This window comes from Ursus americanus, chromosome 21, assembly GCF_024610735.1.
Source record: "Ursus americanus isolate L20-20 chromosome 21, mUrsAme1.1.p, whole genome shotgun sequence".
NCBI classification, from domain to species: Eukaryota; Metazoa; Chordata; class Mammalia; order Carnivora; family Ursidae; genus Ursus; species Ursus americanus.
This window is the reverse complement of record NC_142147.1, coordinates 33,289,077-33,310,073: the sequence shown is the minus strand read 5'-3', so window position 1 is coordinate 33,310,073 and position 20,997 is coordinate 33,289,077. Positions and strand designations below refer to the sequence as shown.

The following is a 20,997-nucleotide window of genomic DNA, read 5'->3' as shown; positions in this document are numbered from 1 at the left end:
ATGGGCCCGTCCAGACCGGGTGGCGCATGCGCCTCAGAGGCCAGGAGCAGCCGGGCCTGGTAAAGCCCTGAAGGGTCAGCTGCGGAGGGCGTGGGAGGCTTCGCTACCCGGAGCTGGCCCGGCTCTGGCGTCCTGACTGCCGGCCTTTGAATGGGGAGTCTTCGCTGGTGACTGTCGCTTCAGCCCTTCTGGTGTGGCCGCGAGTCGGGTGAGTCTCGGCAGTCCCGGCCGTTCCGAGGAGCGCTCTCTTCCTGGCCGCGGTGCCTGGGGAGGCCGCGGGACACCCACTTGCCCCCCACCTCGTTCCCTGCTCGCGCGCGCCCCGCAGTGTCCCCTCCTGCGGCTCTCGGAGTTTGGGACCTGGAGGGTCCGGCCGCTGGTCTTCGGGGTGGCCGTGGCTCGCCGGCAGTGCACTGCGCAGTCCACCGCGCGAGGGGCTGGAGGTATGTCCTGGGCTCTGCGCCCCTAGGCACTTGCTGAGGACGCGCGGGTAGTTTAGAGCATGCTTTGGCCTAGACTTTTCACTCTCTGCTGCAGTCTATGCCGCCACTCGCGAGCCTAGTGATCTGGGGCGGGCTCCTCCCCTCCTTGAGCCTTGGCTTCCACGCCTGTTAAATGGGTATAACCCATGACATCGATGGTGAGAAGGGAAGCCCTTCCATAGTGTTTGACACGGTGAGCGCTCAATGAATTGTATGATTATTATTGTTATCACCTAGGAGTTTAGAATGTGCATGTAGAAGGTGGGGGCCTTGTTGGGGCACATCTCAGCTGCAGTGAAAATTGCCACCAGTCCGTCTTGCGAAGTGGGAATGCAGTGAGATCCTCGTCAGTACACTTTTCAAGGAAAGGAGACTTTCAGATCCCTTTTACTGGGTTTAAAAATTACCGTGCTTGTAGGTTCACATTAGGTGCTTTATGAAGAGTCTTAAGTAAATCCGAGTTCTGGAAACCTTCATTTAAAATCTTAAGTGCATAAAAGAAGTTTGCACTGGCAAACTTGTGTTGTGATGCCTCTTGTATCTCCTTTCCTATACATACAGGCTTCTGCAATTGTTTAATTTATTTCAGATGAGCCTTATTTTCGCCCCCCCCCTTTAAACTATGTTGAGGTGTGAACCAATTCTCAGATCTATAATAATCCTAAATTCAACATCTGGTAAACATTTATTGAGCATTTACTATGCGCATTTGCGAGAATATTCCCTCACTAGCCTGTATGTTCTTTGGGGTGTATGGACTGATTTTTTTCCTCCGAAATTCAAGTAATTTGGTAGAATGCCCAACATCTACTGAGTGGTAAGTGTTTGTTCAGGGAAAGCTACAACTTGGCCCATTCCTTAAAAACTGTGTGGTGGAACTTACAAGCCCAAAGTCCTTTTCCCTAGGCGTCCTCAGGGTTGCTCTCAGTAGCAGTGGGGCATGGTCTGTATTTGGGAGCACTAGTCACTCAATAGCATATGTTTGGATTTGGTCACTGCAACTGCAAAGAAAAGGGTAGGGTAGGTAGTATACCCTGCTAGGTCTGCTACCTCTGCTGAATATGGTGCATAGTTTGAAATAGTTGCAGAAATACTAATTTAACTAATTCCAGTGCTTTCTGAAAAGTAGACTTTAAAAAAGATATGTTTTAGAAAGCATTAAGTATTAAGTTTACAGTTCTTTCTAGAGAACAGCTTCTTCAAACTTTGCACAAGAGACTTTTCTGGACTTGTTTTTTGTTTGTTTTAAAATGACGTTAGAAATTGAAGCTGTAGTATTAATTTCTTTCTGGTGCAGCCACCAAACAGCAGAATCTTTTGAACGAAAACCCAAGTGGCATTAAAATAAGGGGTTTCCTCCTTGTGACTGTAGATTTGCTGAAATGTTATTTGAATCCTTACTCCTTTTTCTTTACTAGAGTTAATGTATTGGTTACTCTTGGTTTATTTGCTAAAATTGTGCCACCTGGTGGTTGAAGTCTGTCTATCGTGGAATAGTCCTTAGGAAGATTTTACCTCAGTCTTGGTAGAATAAGATGAAGGAATGACTAAAATAAGCCTATAATTTTTATGTCTTTAGTGAGAGTACCATACTGTTTCTATCCTCCCAGCTTACCCCCAGGTAAAAGTTAAAATTGTTTTCCAGGGGCCTGTCACCCAGTTATCGAAACATCAGATTGTCACAGCTGAACATTTTTAAGAGTTTCAGTGGTTGTTTTGGTATAAATGTGTGCACAGTGAGGCAGTGGGTGGAGTTGAGGTGAGGAGAGAAGCACTGTAACTGTGACAAGTTAGCCCTTCTGATGTTTTCTAAATGCCAAAATAAAGGTGGGACTGAAGTTTTGTGTTTAAATGATAACAGTTTGAATGGAATTTATTCCTCTTTCTTACTACAAACACCCATGCATGAAGTCTTATCACAAATGAATGTTCCCTTCACCTTTGTTCAGCAGTGCTGCTGACGTTCTTAATTATTTTGGCACTACCCTTTTGAAGTTGTTTTGTGTATTCTTAGTGGTAACAAGTTTTTTATCCATTGACTGTAGATTTCATTTTTGGAAATAGGTTAAAATCACTTAATTGTGAACTTAGATTTGAGAAGAAACTTAAGAATGCAATGCAAGAGTACACTGTGGCATCCATAATTGATGTAGTCAGTCTGCTTGGGGTATGTGAGGACAGATAACCGGGAACTTCACCTAGCAGCCTGTTTCATTTTTGAACAGCTCCCGGAAGTGGACATCTGCCTTTGTTAACATCCACCCTTTGGTTTCCAGGCCTGTCCTGGGAAGTGCCTTTGAAACACCACTGTAAATTCAGTTCAGCCTTTCCCATCATGTGACAGAGTATTTCGGATATACAAATAATACTTTACATATGTCACACTCACTGCACACCATTTCAGATGCTCCCACATATGTTATTTTAAACTTCATGACCATCCAGAGATACAGGTCAAGAGCTAATTCCAATTTATGGAAGAAGAGACCTAGGTCTCAGATTAAGTAACCAAAGTGTTATAATTTATGGACAGATAATCCACAACTTTTGATTGCAAATCCATTGTTTGTCTTGCTGAACCAGGTTGTTTCGTTTATCTTCTCTGATGTGAGCTTCCCTAAATTGGTAAGTATTCCCAGTTTCATTAATGGCTTCCTGTTTGGATTTGACTGATCAGGACAAACACAATACTGTCCTCTTTCTTGAGGGAGACAGGCTCTCTATGTCTAATAATACAGGATAATATTACACTGACTTATTTGGAAGCTAGGCCTAGAATTAGTGTCTGTTGAACTTGTAGCCAACCAGAGGCTCCTTGAGAAATAGTTTTTACTCTCTTTATTTATTTCTTCCACAAACTGCTGGGAAGGCATGTCTTTACTATTTTGAACATGGGAATTATCTGTCCTGGTGAGAGATTGCATTGGTCAGTAACTCTGCCACTTAGTATGTGACCTGGGCCTTAGTTTTACTATGAAAATGTCAGTAATGCATATTTGAACTACAAAAAGGCAATTTCTTATGGTTCCACTGAATTTATGAAGGTACCTACTTGCTATAGTTACTGGAAGGATTATAAGATTTGTGCCTAGCATGTGGTAAATGTTCAACAAATTATTTTCTACACTAATAATGTACATATATTCTTATGGCTTTGAAGGAATCTTAAAAGTAGGAATATGAAACATACATTTAGTTTTCTTCAGTTCGTAAGTTACTTAGAATTATAATAATGCTGATTAGAATAGGCTTTTAAAGATGACTGCTGGAAGATACTAGCAGTCACATCAGCATGTTCTAAGAACAATGCCGTTGTTTTATAGCTGTGCTTTGTGGATCACACAGGAGAGTCTGGCAGTACACCTGTGTGTGCACCAATGGTTACATGAAACCAGACGACACCAGGTGCCGGAAGGGAGTATGGGTACAGGGTGGATCGAGGGAAAGAAGAAGAAAAAGATAGGGTGGAGGAAAGAGGGGAATGACTGGTAAAGCAGGGAATTTGTAACATAAGGGATTTGGTCCGTGTTTAGAACTCTAAATTATGTAGTAGCTTAGCTTTTTACCAAGAAGACTAGGAAAAGGAAACTGTATGAGAAACCATTTTCTTCTTGGACATAGTTATGTAGGATAAGTAAGTAGAAGGGAAGACATCTTATTGGTACCCTGGCTGGGTCCACAGTGGCATAAACTTTTGTAATAGAGGGAGGAAAAATATACATCGTGATATGTATGCATTTATACTTGTATACAACATGCATGTATTTATCTCAGCAGCCAAGTGCCTTCTAAAGTATTTAATTTGCCAACTAACGAGGTCATTTCAGTATATCGTGAGCTTGTTTCTGAACTGTAAAAGTATGCATTTGAGGGCTGGTTGATAGAAATATGCAAAAATTTTATATCAAATATGTTTATAAAAATATATGTTTTACTGGAAAAAAGACATTTTCTAGAGGGTTAAGCCAGTATACATCTTCCTTAGGAAGAAGTAAGTGAGGCGGAAATCAGATAACCAGATTACTAATAGGTGTAGATACATAATATTGGTATAATATTAGATGATTTAAATTGCTAGACCTTATGAGATCTCGATTTTCTAAGGCAAAAAGATTATGTCATTAAAAAGACTTTGTAGTGGGTGGCAGGCAAACCAAACTTGAACTTGGCTGCACTTCCAATTTCCATTTCAAACACTGAGCTGGCCCCAGCAGCCTGATATGTGATCTTCAGCTGTGGTATGCGTGTGTGTGCGTGTACTCAATGGAAGTCACTCAATGGAACAGTGATCTACTGATGTTTTTATAAATTGAGTTCTGCAATGGTAGGAATACTGTCATTCTCTGGAATTAATTTGTTAATGTATTTTTAAGGATTTTACTTGTTGTGAGTGGAAGGTTGATAGTTTGAATTTCTTGAACTTTTTGGTATTAGCTCTATTAAGGCACAATCTACAGATCATAAAATTCACTCATTGTAAGTGAGTTCAGTGATTTTAGTAAACTGCAATTGTGCACCTTTTACCACAATCCTATTTTAAAACATTTTTATCACATAAAAATATTCCTTTTGTAAATGAATGATTCACATGAATGAATGAATGAATGAATGAATGATTATTTGCCCAATGGCAAATAATCCTCACTGTCACTTTCAGGCCCCAGCAACCCATCAGCTTTTTTTCTCTACAATTTTGCCTTTTGTAGACTTTGCATATAAAAGGGATCATATAGTCTTTTGAATCTGGCTTCTTTCATCTAGCTTGGTGCTTTTGAGGTTCGTCCATGTTGGTGCCTGCATTCCTTTTCATTGCCAAATAGTATTCCATCGTCTAGATATACCACGTTTGTGTGTCCAATGACCAGGTTGTTGGATATTTGGATTGTTTCCAGTATTGGCTGTAATGAATAATGCTGTGAACATTCACATACATGTCTTTGTGTGCATGTGTTTTCATTTCTTTTGGGTAGATTCTTAGGAGTGCAGTTTCCGTGGTCCGGGTCCTTTGGTAAGTTTGTGTTTAACTCCTTAAGACACTGCCAAATTGTTTTCCTAAGAGTATACTATTTTACGTTTCTACTAGCAATGCATGAGGTCTGTTTTCTCTGCATCCTAACTAATGCTTGTTATTGTCTGACTTTTTTATTATAGCTGTCGGGGGCAGATGTGTAGTTACCATCTCATTGTGGTTTTAGTTTGCATTTCCCTGTGACTAATGGTATTCAGCATTTTTTCATGTGCTTAATTAACCATTCCTGTATCATCTTCTATGAAGTATTCAAATCTTTTGCCCATTTTTTAGGTCCATTTTAAATGTTGGATTGTTTATAAGCATTGTTTATATATTTTAGATAACAAATCCTTTTTCATGTATGATGTGCAAATATTTTCTCCTAGTCTGTAGCTTGTAGGATATTTATTTTTTAGAGCAGTTTTAGGTTCACAGCAAAACTGAACAGAAAGTACAGAGATCCCATTTGCCTCCTGCCCCATGCATGCATGGCCTTCCCCACTATCAACATCTCCCACCAGTATCGTATGTTTTTACAATTGATGAACCTGCATTGACATGTCGTTATCACCCAAAGTATGGTTTGTCTTTTTCTTTTCTTTTTTCTATTGTATACATTATGAAATGCTCACCACGATAAATATATCACAATATTATTGACTGCGTTCCCTATGCTGTACTTTTCATCCCTCTGTCTTTTCATTTTCTTCATGGTGTATTTTGAAGTGAGAAAGTTTTTCCAGTTTTATAAGATTTTACCAATTTTTTCTTTTATGAATTGTGCTTTTGACCTATCTAAGAACTCTTTGCCCAACCTAAGGTCGTTATTTTCTTCTAGATTTTCTTTCTTGAAACTTGTAAAAGATTAAAACAATTAATTGATTCTTTTTTTTTTGTGATGTTTTCCAAGTTAAAAAGAATAGGTTAAAAAAAGGAATAGGTACATAGTGCTACATAACTGTGGCAAACACTTCAAAATAATGCTTTTCCTTTGACGTTGGCTAATTTTCTACTTTGTGAAAGAACCAATTAAATTTAATTTCTGAAATTTCAGCCTCTTGCTTTCATTGTAACAGTTGCATTTTATGGATATATCTGCTAAATTGAAAAGCTTTTTTCCCCATCTGCTTTTTGTTTCTTTTCATTGTTTAGTTGGATTTTCTCAGCCCGATGTTAGGAATAAGAAAGCAGTCCATATGAATTGACGCTAACATGAGACTGGCTAACGAGGTGTTAACCCTCTCAGAGGAATATACATTTTAAAAGGATTAATAAGCCAGTTCTCTAATTGTATAGAATTTCATCTGAACAAAATGAGTTGTAGTCAATTTCAGGAACGTGGGGAAAATAATTGAAATCGGGCTTATTAATATAGGCTAGCTGTTTCTGCTGGAGCACTTATTTCCAGGATTGGGTCTCTTGAGGAGTTCTGATCTTTTCTGAACCTGCAGGTTCTCCAAACAACACCTCATGATTTGCTGAATCTGTTAAATTGTTGGATAAAGAAGCTGAGCCTCAGGTTTAATAATTTGCCTAAGGTCAACATTCTTTTCTGATAAAGCTCACTGCACGTTTGTACAGAAATAGTTTTAGGTCGCATTAACAAATACAGTCACACATATTCAAGACACTCTTGTATCCACAGGTTGCTCTGCTGTGCTCCGTCACCGCCTAAAGATGCATCCTGACTTATCTCCACACTTGCACACTGAAGAATGCAACGTCTTGATTAACTTGCTTAAGGAATGTCACAAAAATGTAAGAGTTCAGAAACATGACCATGAAGCAAAAATGAAACTTAGGTGCAACACACTGATGTAAAATGTTACGTCCACTAACAAAAAGGAATGATAATATAGTGGGTCTTAGCTTACTCAAGATTAGTGACTGATGTTTGTGGTGTTTCAGACACCATCTCCTTTCCTGATTAGTAAAAATCAAGCACGGTAGTTCGTTAGGGAACTTCTGAAATGATACGTAATAGTTAGAATCCACGTTCTTAATATAAGATACTTTCCTTTTTTAAATTACAGGGCACCAGAACAGTTATGTTAAATTCTGACTCTTCTGATCGTAATGGAATTATTTTAAGATTTTTCTAAGATTTTCCTTGATGTCTACCATTCCGTGTTTAAAGGAGATTGAAACATTTTTTATAATAGATATTAGCTAAATTTAAATTACGATTGGCCTAATTTGACAGGTTTGCTTACTTGTTAGTGGAATGAAAGTAAAATTCCATGCTTTAAACCAAAATAGAAAGGAAGACCATTTTTGGAAGTCATTAAATTAAGCTGATATTTTTACAGATGTCAAATATTTAGCTTTTTTCATATACTTGAAATGTGAGACGGTTATAAGGAGCATTTCTGTTTTCCTTTAATTTTGCATGATGTGTTATTTTCCTCATGATATTCATAAACTGAGATATATCAAATTATAATAATAGCAAGTATCATTTAAATGAGTACAATTTAAAGACTAATGGTAAGCTATAAGTAATTCCTGTGACCTGTGTAGTTAGGTATTTTTGTTGGTTCAAAGAATGTTGTCATTTGACAGTATACTTTAGGCAGACTCTTTTCAGCATACATCTAGATCAAGAATTGATACTGTCTTTTTAACATTAATCATTTTATGGGTGTGCAGTAGTGTCTTATTTGGTTTTAGATTTATTTTCCTGATGGCTGGTTTTTGAGCATCTTTTCATGTGCTTATTGGCCAGTCACATAAAGTCTTTTGCCCATATTTTATTTTATTTCTTAAAAAAATTTAAATTTTATCTCTTTATTATTATTTTTTTCTTTAGCCCATGTTTTAAAATTGGGCTGTTTGCTTTATTATTTAATTTTAAGAACTCTGGTTTTTTTCGTTCGACATACAAGTCCTTTGTCTGGTGAGTGTAATGTGAATATGTTCTCTAGTCTGTGGCATCATTTTTCACTTTCTTAAGGGTGTGTTTCAAAGAGCAGTTTCTAAGAATGATGAGGTCTAATAACCAGTTTTTTTCCTCTTACTGTTTGTGGGAGGTTGGGGTTTTTTGTTTTTTTGTTTTTTTTTAGTTTTTTTTGCCTTCTGAGTATCTTTGTATGTTTCCTGGTCACACAAAGATTTTCTCCTGTTTTTTTCTTGTGGAAGTGTTGAGTTTTAGCTTTTACATCCAGGGCTGTGATTCATTTCAAGTTAATTTTTGTGTACGGTGTGAGGCATGCGCCAGTGTTTCTTTCTCTTTGGATACTGTTGTTCCGGCACCATTTGTTGCAGAGACCATCCTTTCCCTCCTGAATTATCTTGCTGTCTTTGTCAAAAATCAGTTGACCATATGTGACTGTCTATTTCTGGGCTCTCTAGTCTGTTGCACTGATTTATGTGTCTGTTCTTAACCCCAGTTAATTCCAGTGTTATCTTAGTGGGGCCACCCTGGTCCCCTGACCGTTTTGTCCTCTGTCCCTGCTCAGTTGCACTGGAGTGATCATTCAAACGTAAGTTGAATCATTGTTCCCCTCTAATGGCTCCCTTTGCCTGCAAGTTATCAAATCTAAATTTCTTGCTTTGTGTTGTTTCAGGGCCTTCATGAACCTGGCCCCTACTTACCCCTTGGGCCTCACCACCCTTCTGCTCACTTCTGTGTGCTCCTGTATGGAATTGTGCAGGAACATGCTTCCCTCTTCTAAGCCTTTGTGCTTGCTTTTTCCTTGCTTGTCTTAGAGCTCTCCCCACCATCTCAACTTCCTGTGTGCTAGACCAGGTTTCACCATCCTCCAGGTTTTATTCAGCATCGTTTGTTATTTCCTCTTCCTTTTCTCCGTTCCTGGCCTAAATTCTCTTGGTGTAGTCGCTCTGTTCTCCTGTAACCCCACATGTAATACAGTTCCTACTTTAAGATAGTTCTCACACTTTTTGGTCTCATGACTCCTTTATGCTCTTAAAAATTATTGAGGACCCCGGATAACTTTTGTGTATGTGGGCTACAGCTACCAATGTTTACTTAATTAGAAATTAAAACTGAGAAATTAAAAAATATTAATTTATATAAAAGTACAGTAATAAATCCAATATATGTTAATGTAGTAATTTTTCATAAAAAAGATCTTATTTTCCGAAACAAAAGAATGAAATGAATGACATTGCTTTTGCATTTTTGCAGTTCTCTTTAATGCCTGGCTTAACAGAATATAGCCAGATCCTCCTATCTGCCTTCATGTTCGGTCTTTGGTGATACTGCCCTTTGTGCAGCCTTTGGAAAATCCACAGTAGCCTTGTGAGAGAATGAAAATGAACAGAACAAATAAGATCTTTGATTATCAGGAAAATAGTTTTTATTGTGTACATGCTCTGGAAAGATCTTGGGAACTCGTGGGTGTCTCTGGACTATACTTGGAAAATTACTGCTTTATAGCAATCACTTTGTGAGCTGGCTCTTCCCTTTGACCATGTACTGAGAGTAGGGCCCAGGTCCACCTTCCTCACTGCTGTATCCCTAGTGCTTAGGACATTGTCTTCGAGATCTCAATTGATTGATTCATTTATTCAGTCAATTGCTCAGTCGGTTTGGTTCTCTAGAAACAGACATTGCACACTAGAGGCTTATGCCATGTGTATACAAGAGAATTGTAGAACCCGGGCATTTCGTTAACCAATTTCAATGGAGCACTTTGGGTTTGTTTTTTATGTAATGTCACAAGAGTATAATTCTTCTTTGGTTTTAAGTGTTGGGAAAGCTAAAAAAAAAAAAAAAGGGCTTCTGTCTTGGATTTAAAAATAAGATGTATGTTTATGGGATGATATGAGTCAATGTAAACCAAACTATGAAATACTGCCTTACGTTCTGAAAGTCTAATCCTTTCTGTTAGTTCTGCTTCACCGGAAGGTATGTGAAAATGCATGGTTCCTGTTCATTTGTTGTCAAGGATATAGTTTAGGAAAAATACACAGGAAATACTTATTCTGAAAATGTCCTTAGGTAACCACTAGGAGATCTTAGTTTACCTTAAATGCTTGCCAGAAAAAATGACCCATTTATTCACTGTGGACCAGAAAAGGATATTTACAGTGGCGGTGAAGCAGGGAAAGAAAGGATTAGCATGAGGCACAGCTAATTAATTACGTGTTGTCTGGTTTCCATGAAAGCCTTAATTAGAAAGAAAAGGAAAAGGTGCTTATTATTACAAGTTCAGCACTTATGGCATGTCATTATAGGACATCACCATGCTGTCCTACCCATTCCTTAAAAGTCGTGATATGCAAACACACTAATTATAGCCCGACTAAAATTCATGTTCTTGACTTCAGTCTTCATCTTAATCTGGTTAGAGCACTCATACTTTTTGCCATGATAATCATCATAGGCCTTGAAACCACTAGGAGATTTTTATTTTTGCTTTGCAAAGAAAGACTTTGAACTTTAGATACAGGTTTTCTTACATTGTGGATTAGTGGCTTACTTATGTGGCTCATATAGGCCATTTAATAATAGTGTTATTGTTTCTGATGTATTTTGATGACATTTTGGATGGAGGAAAATGAGAAAATTAGTGTTGGCCCCCAGCATTTATCAGATAATTCTTCAATGGGACAGAATGTTTGCTAATGAGGAACTCACTGGTCATGTTAATATGGCCACACCACACTTGACATCATTGCTCCCTGTGATAGATGGTTGTGCTGTGATTTTCACATGCCCTTAAAGAAAGGGGTATTAGAAAACAGAATTGTTTACACTCTGTCATTGTGAGGTTTGGGCAGGTTAATAGGCTTCCCTTTTATGAAGGAAAACTCTTTTTAGTTTTCATTTCTACCTATAGAGCATTTAGTCCTCCTTTTAGGAAGGCCAGGCTAAGTCTGTTTGTTTGTATATTTTATACCTGTGATTTAACTGTTTGCTTATTAACAAGGTGGTGACACATTAAACCCATTTCTGTAGGAATAAGTATTTAAATTCTATGTGCCAGAGACCTTAGCATATTATGGGATGAAATATTTTACCACTCTTCTTCCTTTTAGCACAGCATTCTGAAATTTTTTGGTCATTGCAATGATCTCGATCGGGAGATGAGAAAATGCTTGAAGAATGAGGTAAGAAAAGTGTTAGGGGATGAAAGTGGTTGAACAGTAGAATAGAAATTTCTGATTAATATTTAGAATACCTCCATTACTAATTTTTATTCCAAATTTTAGTATAACAGAGAGAATTGACATTTTATATGTATGTCCTCCCCTAAAACCAAGAGGAGAAATGAAAGTACTTTGCTGGTTTTTTTGTTTTTTGTTTTGCATGCACATAAATGAAAACAACTTCCTTTTTATAATCATTGTGACTCTGGATGAATCGTAAGGGCTAGGAAACTGAATTTGTTTAGTAGAAAGACTTTGGTCAGTCACCTATTGGCTATAGCAGGTAACTAACACTTTCTGGGCCTCCGCTTCTTTATAGAACATGGCGGGAGCTAGACTTGGGCTCCTCACAGGTTTGAAATTGTGAATTTCTTCGTAACCATGGCATGTATGAGCCACACGGATCTAGTCTGACTTGGCCGGAAAGACTTATTTCCTGAACCCGGTTTTAGGCCATGACTTGGACTCGGGCATATAGCAGAGTGCTTTTGAAATCTTTGAAAAGAAATTTAACTCCATTTCTGTTTCATACATCAGTTGTTTTATGTCCCAAAGCTTTAAAAATACATAACTACTAAAAACCTGCCTTCCAGTTTTCTTTCCTTTTCTATATTTTTGAATTTTTTTTCCAATTAGCCTTGTATTGAAAGGTCTTAGTTACAACATTTGAAGCTGTCCAGCATCTATCTATCTTCAGTTTTTGTATTTTTCAATCTGAAGCTCTTTTTTTTTTTTTCCTTCCCAGAATCCCTTTCCAGTGTCTTTATTGTTCAAGAACTTTCTGGACTTCTGAGTTCAGGGTGATAATTTTCTTTGCACAAACGTGTACATACAGAAGTGTTTTAAATTGATTTTTCAAGAGTTTTTCTTCATATTTACTTGTAAAGCCAGTTTATATGAAAACTGAACCTAGGGCTTTGTTCCTGTTTTAAGATGGTGGGAAAATGAAGCCCACATTACTTTATTCAGTACAACTGTTTATTTCTCACATTCTTTCAGTTGTGTCAGATAGTTTTTTCCCTAAGTTTAGATTTTTTTTTCTTCTTACAGTTCAGTAATTTTTGCCATTAGTTTGGTGATTAGATCTTTATACGAAATTTTCTTCCAGGTGAACAGCTCAGGAGCTGTCAGTGACTGTTTGGTAGAATGTTGTAAATATTTTTCTTACTTTGAGTTTGTTTTCTTATAAATTCTGGATTTTCTCCTTGACTTATTTTCTAAGTCCTCTTCGTGGTTTTTGTGTCGCTTCATTACCTGATTTATAGATGTTTTTGTCTGTTCTTTCCTCCTTCAGTCCTCTGAACCTGTGCTCATTTATTTCCTCTCTGCCTTTAATGCTTTCTAGTTGACCGTTTCCTGCCTCTCTTGCGCTCCTCTAACCATCTCCTTCCTGTGCCATTTGCGTACTTCATTCCTTGATGCTTTCAACTACGCAAAAGGGTCTGGCCAGTTCCCTTATTAGCCTCTCTTTGCTGCTGTGTCGCTGCTTGCTTGCTTGCTTTCTTTCTTTCTTTCTTTCTTTCTTTCTTTCTTTCTTTCTTTTTTATGATAAATTTTTTATTGTTATGTTAGTCACCATACAGTACATCCCTAGTTTTTGATGTAATGTTCCACACTTCATTACTTGCATATAACACCCAGTGTACCATGCAATACGTACCCTCCTTAATATCCATCACCGGCCTATCCCAATCCACCACCCCCCTCCCCTCTGAAGCCCTCAGTTTGTTTCCCAGAGTCCATGGTCTCTCATGGTTCATTCCCCCTTCTGTTTACCCCCCCTTCCTTCTTCCCTTTCTTCTCCTACCTATCTTCCTACTTCTTATGTTCCATAAATGAGTGAAACCATATGATAATTGTCTTTCTCTGACTTATTTCGCTTAGCATTATCTCCTCCAGTCCCGTCCATGTTGCTGCAAATGTTGTGAAATTGTTCTTTTTGATGGCTGAGTAATATTCCATTGTATATATGGACCACATCTTCTTAATCCAGTCATCTGTTGAAGGGCATCTCGGCTCCTTCCACGATTTAGCTATTGTGGACAATGCTGCTATGAACGTTGGGGTGCATATGGCCCTTCTTTTCATTACGTCTGTATCTTTGGGGTAAATACCCAGTAGTGCAATTGCTGGATCATAGGGTAGCTCAATTTTTAACTTTTTTTTTTTTTAAAGATTTTATTTATTTATGTGACAGAGAGACAGCCAGAGAGAGAGAGAACACAGCAGGGGAGTGGGAGAGGAAGAAGCAGGCTCCCAGCGGAGGAGCCTGATGTGAGACTTGATCCCGGAACGCCAGGATCACGCCCTGAGCCGAAGGCAGACGCTTAACGACTGTGCTACCCAGGCACCCCACTGCGCTACCCAGGCGCCCCTCAATTTTTAACTTTTTAAGGGTCCTCCACACTGTTTTCCAAAGTGGCTGTACCAACTTGCATTCCCACCAACAGTGTAAGAGGGATCCCCTTTCTCCACATCCTCTCCAACATTTGTTGCTTCCGGCCTTGTCCATTTTTGCCATTCTAACTGGTGTAAGGTGGTATCTCAAGGTGGTTTCGATTTGAATTTCCCTGATGGCTAATGATTTTGAACATTTTTTCATGTGTCTGTTAGCCATTTGTATGTCTTCATTGGAAAAGTGTCTGTTCATATCTTCTGCCCATTTTTTGATTTGATTATTTGTTTCCTGTGTATTGAGTTTGAGAAGTTCTTTGTAGATCTTGGATACCAGTCTTTTATCTGTAGTGTCATTTGCAAATATCTTCTCCCATTCCATCGGCTGCCTCTTAGTTTTTTGACTGTTTCCTTGGCTGTGCAGAAGCTTTTTATCTTGATGAAGTCCCACAAGTTCATTTTTTCTTTTGTTTCTCTTGCCTTTGGAGATGTGTCATGAAAAAAGTTGCTGTGGCCGATGTCAAAGAGTTTGCAGCCTATGTTCTCCTCTAGGATTTTGATGGATTCCTGTCTCACATCGAGGTCTTTCATCCATTTGGAGTTTATCTTTGTGTATGGTGTGAGAGAGTGGTCAAGTTTCATTCTTTTGCATATAGCTGCCCAATTTTCCCAGCACCGTTTATTGAAGAGACTGTCTTTTTTTCCACTGGATGTTTTTTCCTGCTTTGTCAAAGATTAGTTGCCCAAAGAGCCGAGGGTCCATTTCTGGGTTCTCTATTCTGTTCCATTGGTCTATGTGTCTGTTTTTGTGCCAGTACCACGCTGTCTTTGTGATCACAGCTTTATAGTATAGCTTGAAATCCAGCAACATGATGCCCCCAGCTTTGTTTTTCCTTTTCAAGAATTCCTTGGCGATTCGGGGCCTTTCTGGTTCCACACAAATTTAAGGGCTGCTTTTGTTCTTTCTATCGAAATAGTCACTAATACTACTTTTGCAGCATCCTCTTTTGTCTCTCTTAATATTTCGATCCCTTTTGGTTTGGTTGTGCTGTTCAGTGAAGTTTTGTGAATAATGTCACGTTCATCCTTTTTTTTCCTTCTTTAATTCAAAGGCCATCTGGACTCCCTTTGAGGATATCTTAACATACATTTTAACATAGATTATGTTTTAATTTGCTCTTTAACCTATTTTTTTGGCTGCCTACAAAGTATTATCTTCTGAAGATTTACCCGTAACTCCTTCCTCCCAACGTGATTGCTGGAGGCAGTCCAGTGTATTTGATTAAAGATAGATACCAAATATTTTTCTCAGAGTAGGTATCTCTCCATGTTCAAGAACAGTGCCTTTTTTTTTTTAAATAGTTTTTAAAGTGATGAAATGCCCTTTCCCCCCGACAGTCTTAACAGGAAAATTAATGTGTGACAGATAAAAGGAATGATTTTGGTTAAAGGGAACCAGTGTTTCATCTGTAATTTGAAGTGGCCCTTTGATGAAGAAGAAAAAAAAGTTTGAAAACTATCATTCCAGAGGCTATGTTAGAACTCTTCAGTCAAAACTTCAGATCTAGAAAACTTCTTAGAGATGACCTAGTTAGCTCCTCTTATTTGAGGTTACAGCACCCGAAGATGCAGTAAGCATGAACCTTCCCAGCATTGTCTCAGGGGTCTGGGGCAGGGTACCAGGTTGAGTCCCTGCTTAGCTTTCTATCACTGATTTTCATTTCTGCGGCCTTTTCCCATATCTCTGGCTCTAAAAGGTTTTGATGTCTAGCTATTCACATATAATTAGTTTTTTTCAGCGTGAATTTATTTTTACTTTTTTTTCTTTTTCCATGGGGACCCTTCATTCACCTTTAAAATATGTCTATCGGGGCGCCTGGGTGACTCAGTCGTTAAGCATCTGCTTTTGGCTCAGGGTGTGATCCCAGAGTCCTGGGATCGAGCCCCACATCAGGCTCCTCCGCTGGAAGCCTGTTTCTTCCCCTCCCACTCTCCCTGCTTGTGTTCCCTCTCTCGCTGGCTGTCTCTCTCTGTCACATAAATAAATAAAATCTTTTAAAAAAATAAATAAATAATAAAATATGTCTATCGGTATATATAAGCCTATACATATATCCATACAAAAACACTTACATTCAAGTGTCTCTGCTTTAAACAAGTGCTTTTTCTAAGTGCCTGGCTGTGTATTTCCTGTTACTTATATAACCTACTGGCCAGATCCAAATACTAGGCTGAAAACCTCCAAGGTGAAAACTGGATTTAGATCCAACTGACTACAGAAATGTAGAATTTGGAGAGAATCAGGTTTAATGACTATTCATAATGAAAAAATCCTGGGAAGTTCAGCTGAATATAGGTTTCCATGTGAACTAATAGGATAATATGGTTGCCAAGAGCCAATTACTTTTGATAATATTTACAGAAATAAAATGTCTAGGTCATAAGAACTAGTAGATCCTCTGTAGTCCACAGCTGTCAGACTGCGTAAAACACTGTATTTAATTCTGGTTGTGATATTTTTTATAAGGGATATTGATATTAAAGCACCTTATAAAAGGCACTTGGTAGCTATTAGAAGGCAGAAACCATGTTCTGTGAACCTTTGTAGAAACCAGCAATGTTCAGCCTAAAAAAGGCGTAGTAAGTGGGTTTTCTGTAGTCAGATATTTGCAAGAAGAAATAGAGGGCAGTAGGAGAATTTACAGGGGAACACTTATTGGTTCAACATTAAAAAAAAACTTTTGGAACAAGTAGAAGTGTCCAACAATTAAACAGGCTACCTCTCGGGTAGTGAGCTGCTCATAGCTAGAAGTGTTCAAGCAGAGGTTAGATGACTTCACTAGATTGTGAGTTCCTGCAGAACAGGGACAAAATTCACTCATCTTAAATATTTACTGAATTCATATTTTGGGAAGAAATAAATTCAGTAAATATTTGTGCATCTATTAGGATGTAGATGCTGTACTGTGTATTGCAATTTCTGATTCAGTGAAATAAAAGACAAATAAGAATTTTATCGGCAAAAACTATTTTGCAAATATTTTGAAATATTTAACTCAGCTGATATAAATGGTAATATAATCTGCTGTCTCTTTTCTCCCCCCTTCCTTTTATTTTCCAGTACATGGAAAAGAGGACCAAGAGCAGGGAGCATGGCAATGCGATGCGAAAAAGACTTTTTAATCCCGCAGAGGAATCTGAAAAATAAATTAGAGGCATACCTCGTTTTATTGGGCTTCGTTTTATTGAGCTTCGCAGATAATGCATTTTTTTCCAAATTGAAGGTTTGTGGCAACCCTGCGTCGAGCAAGTCTATTGGCGCCATTTTTCCAACAGTATTTCTCACCTCGTGTCTCTGTATCACATTTTGGTAATTCTCACAGTCTTTCAAACTTTATAAATTACTATCATATTTCTTATGGTGATCTGTGATGTTACTATTGTAATTGTTTTGGAGTGCCACAAAGCATGCCCCTATAAGACAGTGAACTTAATCAATGTTGTGTGTATTCTGACTGCTCACCAACCAGCCATTCCCTCGTCTCTCCCTGTCCTTGGGCCTCCCTATCCCCTGAGAATCAACATATTGAAATTAGGCCAGCTAGTAATCCTACGATGGCCTCTCCGTACTCAAGAGTCCCCCATCTCACACTCTAAGTCAAAAGCTAGAAGTGATTAAGCTCAATGAAAGCCGAGATAGGCTGGAGTGAGGCCTCTTGCGCCACTTAGCCAAGTTGTGAGTGCGAAGGGAAAGTTTTTGAAGGGAATTAGAAGTGCTACTCTGGTGAACACACAAATGTTAAGAAAGTGAAGCAGCCTTGTTTCAGTGGTGGATGGAAGGTCAAACATTCCCTTAAGCCAAAGCTTGATCCAGAGCAGAGTCCTAACTCTCTTCAGTTCCGTGAGGGATGAGAGGCAAGGAAGCTGCAGAAGAAAAGTTTGAAGCTTGCACACATTGGTTTCTGGTGTTTAAGGAAAGAAGCCGTCTCTATAACCTAAAAGTGCAGGGGTGAAGCAGCAAGTGCTGATATAGAAGCTGCAGCAACATTGAGGCAAGACCCTCCACCAGCAAAGAGAGGATGACTCAATGAAAGCACAGATGATACGGTTAGCAGTTTTTAGCAATAAGGTATTTTTTAATTAAGGCATGTATGTTGTTCTTTAGACATAATGCTATTATGCACTTAATAGACTACATTATTGTATAAACATAACTTTTATACGTGTTGGGAAACCACAAAATTCATTTGACTTGCTTTGTTGTGATATTTGCTCTATTTTGGTGGTCTGGAACGAAACCTGTAGGATCTCTGAGGTATACTTCCCCTGGATGCCTTGGCTGAGAGAAGACCTAAAGACTCTTGGTTGATAACCGAAAGAATCTTTTACCTCATTTGGTCTCCAGAATCCTTTGAATGGAAAGTGACCCATGGGGAAATACGGAAAGCCTGATTCTGAATATTTGTTGGGTGGAGCCTTAGGTACTGTCTCTCGTCTGCCGACATACCTGACTTCCAACACGTTTCTTCCCTTTGCCAGCAATCAGTTCACATTTGCATAACTCATCTCCTTCAATAAAATAATTGACTTTAATTATATTTTCTCTGTTCTCTTAGACTTTCCTGGAATTAGGGCAAAGTGGTCCCATTAGACTTTGCTTTTTGACAATGTGGTGATTCTGGAGCTTAAACATTGAAGACACAAACTAGGGCAGAAAGAGTTTGGGGAAGTCTCGGCTGTGTTAACGATATGAAAATGACCCAGCTTTATCATTCTCAGACTCATTTCTAGCAGGCAACCACCCCGTGCCCTTTTTGCCAGGTGTTTCTGAAACCAGTGACAATCTGGAAGTCAGCAACTTCCAGCCACAGCAGAGGATTGATCTTCTTGTCAGATGAGGTGTCAACAGACTGAGCTGTGAGCTCCTTCTAGTGAATTCTGGTGGTATATCCAGAATGAGGCCTTGCTGATGTCATTGTTTAATAAGTGATGTCCCCATCATCAGAGGTGTTCAAGAGGCTGGACATTCACTTAGCAAGGTGGTTACGCAGGATCACAGGCATTTGATGAAGGGATGGAGGACAAAGTAGAATTAATTCTTTGAGACTGAGATTTATGAATATTTATTCAGCCCTTTCCTCCATGTCAGTCAGTACAGGTACAGAAATGAGACTTTTTGCCTTTAGAAGCTTGTAGTAAACTGACGAGTTGACTATTCCAGTAGTGTTGAAGTGCCATGTGGGCCAGTGTTGATAATGGGCCACCAGAGGTGTTTTATAGAGCAGGATGAAACTTTGGGGTCACTTGATTTTTTAAAATTCCACATTTTGATGGAACATCTGGACAACCTAAGTTTTTTATAGACTTCACATTCTAAGACCCCTCAATTCCCCAGAGGCATTGATAACTGACAGTTGGGTGGGTCTTCTCTGCATTTACATCACTATTTCGGGACAAGAAAAGGAACCCTGTATTTGGAGAAGGAGCAGGCATAGAGGGAGAGGGCAAACCATAGCAAATGGTGCCATGGAATTCCAAGAGGGTCCCAGAGGAGGGAGTGTCGTGTCACTGGGTCCAATAAGGACTGAGGTGCCCTTTGAGGCTCTGGTTCCTCTGTCATCCCTGACTGAGAGCTGCTTCCCGTGGTGAGGAGTGGCCAGGAGCTTACGGGGAGCTGGAGGATGCAAGCATATTTGGAAAGGCTTGGCCGTGAAGGGAAGGGCATTTTAAGGTGAGAGAGAGTCTTACAAAATCAAAGGAAATGGTGAGTGACACTAGGGAAAGGGTGTATTTGAAAAGAATGCCCGAAAGGAGGGAGGGGTTGATTTGTGGAGTGAAATCTTTGAGGAAGCAGAAGTGAGTGAGATTCAGGGCCCTTGCTGACAGGATTACTGTTTTTTCCAGAAAACTAATGAGAAGCTGAAAACTTGAAGCACTGTAGGGAATGTAAAGTATTCCTTTCAGAGAGCAGTAAATACCTGTCTGCAGAGGTTGTGCCGCTGTCTCCCAGACTCGGTGTCTGCTCTTTGAGGACCAAAGTCTCAGCTGTGCTAACAGGGTTACCAATAACCAGTTATATGCTGGTAAATGTTTAATACCTGGCCCTGAAAAACAAACTTAAAAGGCACTAATTTGTAGCATTTGCCATTGTCTGTGGTGCACACCCTCCTGCCACAGCAGATTTCAGACTCCCAAGGTGACGTCACCCAAGTGGAGCTGGAAAGACGTGCTCTCCGGAGGCTCTCCTGAGCTGGTCCCAGCTGCCTCCAGCCCCCTGTGGCACACCACTGCCACGTGGAAGGAATGCAAGGGATCATCACGGATTGCCCGGTGATTGCCACCTCTCCCGCTTGTCGCATTTTGTCCATTGAAAGCACCTGTCACCGAAGATGAGCAGTAACGCAAGACTGCTGTGCCTTCTGCGCCTACAGTCCAGGACTGCTAGAGTTCCAGGAGTCTGCAAGGGCGTGTCATTTTGTGGAAGAGAGGAAGCAAATGCCAGGTGGATTCGGGAGGAAATGGGACCTGCCTGTGCCTTGTTGGTTGGATTTGTGCCCCAGCACTCGGCTGTCTGCATCTCTTTCTGTTGCAATACCATGACCTTCTGGTTTAGGACATGTCACCAGTTGCCTGCTTTTTTCAGCCCTCTGTGGGTCAGTGTGAAACCTCACAGTTTTCTCCTTTGCAGAGCAAGCGTACTTTCTTCCTGGGGATTTCTGGGTTGGGTTTTTGTTGTTGTTGTTTTTTTAATCTTTGATTTTTTTTATTGCCACTTGTAGTAGTAGGAGCCTAACAGGCTGGAAGGAGATGGGGGTGGGAGGGAGCAGGCGTCCTGTGTCCTCTTGCCTTTATCAGGCACCTGGCACTGCATTGAGTGCTGGTGTTACAGTGATGAACGAGCTGGACCTAGTCCGGGTGAGGGCTCGTGTCACAAAGGACAACCTAAGTCCTGGTAAGGAATTTGGGTTTCCTTTCAAGGGCTCTAGGAAGACATTG

The 20,997-nt window shown here is 39.6% G+C and overlaps 1 protein-coding gene across 5 annotated transcripts; it reads left to right on the top strand.

Moving 5' to 3' along the window:
- The first annotated feature begins 19 nt into the window (after nucleotides 1-19).
- On the top strand, nucleotides 20-18,594 carry CMC2 (C-X9-C motif containing 2). Of its 5 annotated transcripts, XM_045796058.2 has the most exons (6): nucleotides 21-208; nucleotides 3,066-3,107; nucleotides 5,453-5,490; nucleotides 7,139-7,251; nucleotides 11,497-11,568; nucleotides 17,123-18,594. In XM_045796058.2, exons 4-6 carry the CDS (start codon nucleotides 7,171-7,173, stop codon nucleotides 17,207-17,209), a joined length of 240 nt encoding a protein of 79 aa, XP_045652014.1. In that variant the 5' UTR covers nucleotides 21-208; nucleotides 3,066-3,107; nucleotides 5,453-5,490; nucleotides 7,139-7,170; the 3' UTR covers nucleotides 17,210-18,594. The 5 variants fall into 5 exon arrangements, with proteins under 5 accessions (XP_045652017.1, XP_045652015.1, XP_045652016.1 ...); XM_045796061.2 differs by lacking the exon at nucleotides 3,066-3,107 and having other exon boundaries at nucleotides 20-208; nucleotides 5,461-5,490; XM_045796059.2 differs by lacking the exon at nucleotides 5,453-5,490 and having other exon boundaries at nucleotides 20-208.
- The last annotated feature ends 2,403 nt before the right edge of the window (nucleotides 18,595-20,997 follow it).

Bases quoted from the DNA above. Each gene is read 5' to 3' on its own strand.
- CMC2 (XM_045796060.2), top strand. From the start codon at position 7,171: ATGCATCCTGACTTATCTCCACACTTGCACACTGAAGAATGCAACGTC. The intron at 7,252-11,496 runs GTAAGAGTTCAG...TCTTCCTTTTAG, and splicing joins TTAAGGAATGTCACAAAAAT to CACAGCATTCTGAAATTTTT. The intron at 11,569-17,122 runs GTAAGAAAAGTG...TTTATTTTCCAG, and splicing joins GAAAATGCTTGAAGAATGAG to TACATGGAAAAGAGGACCAA.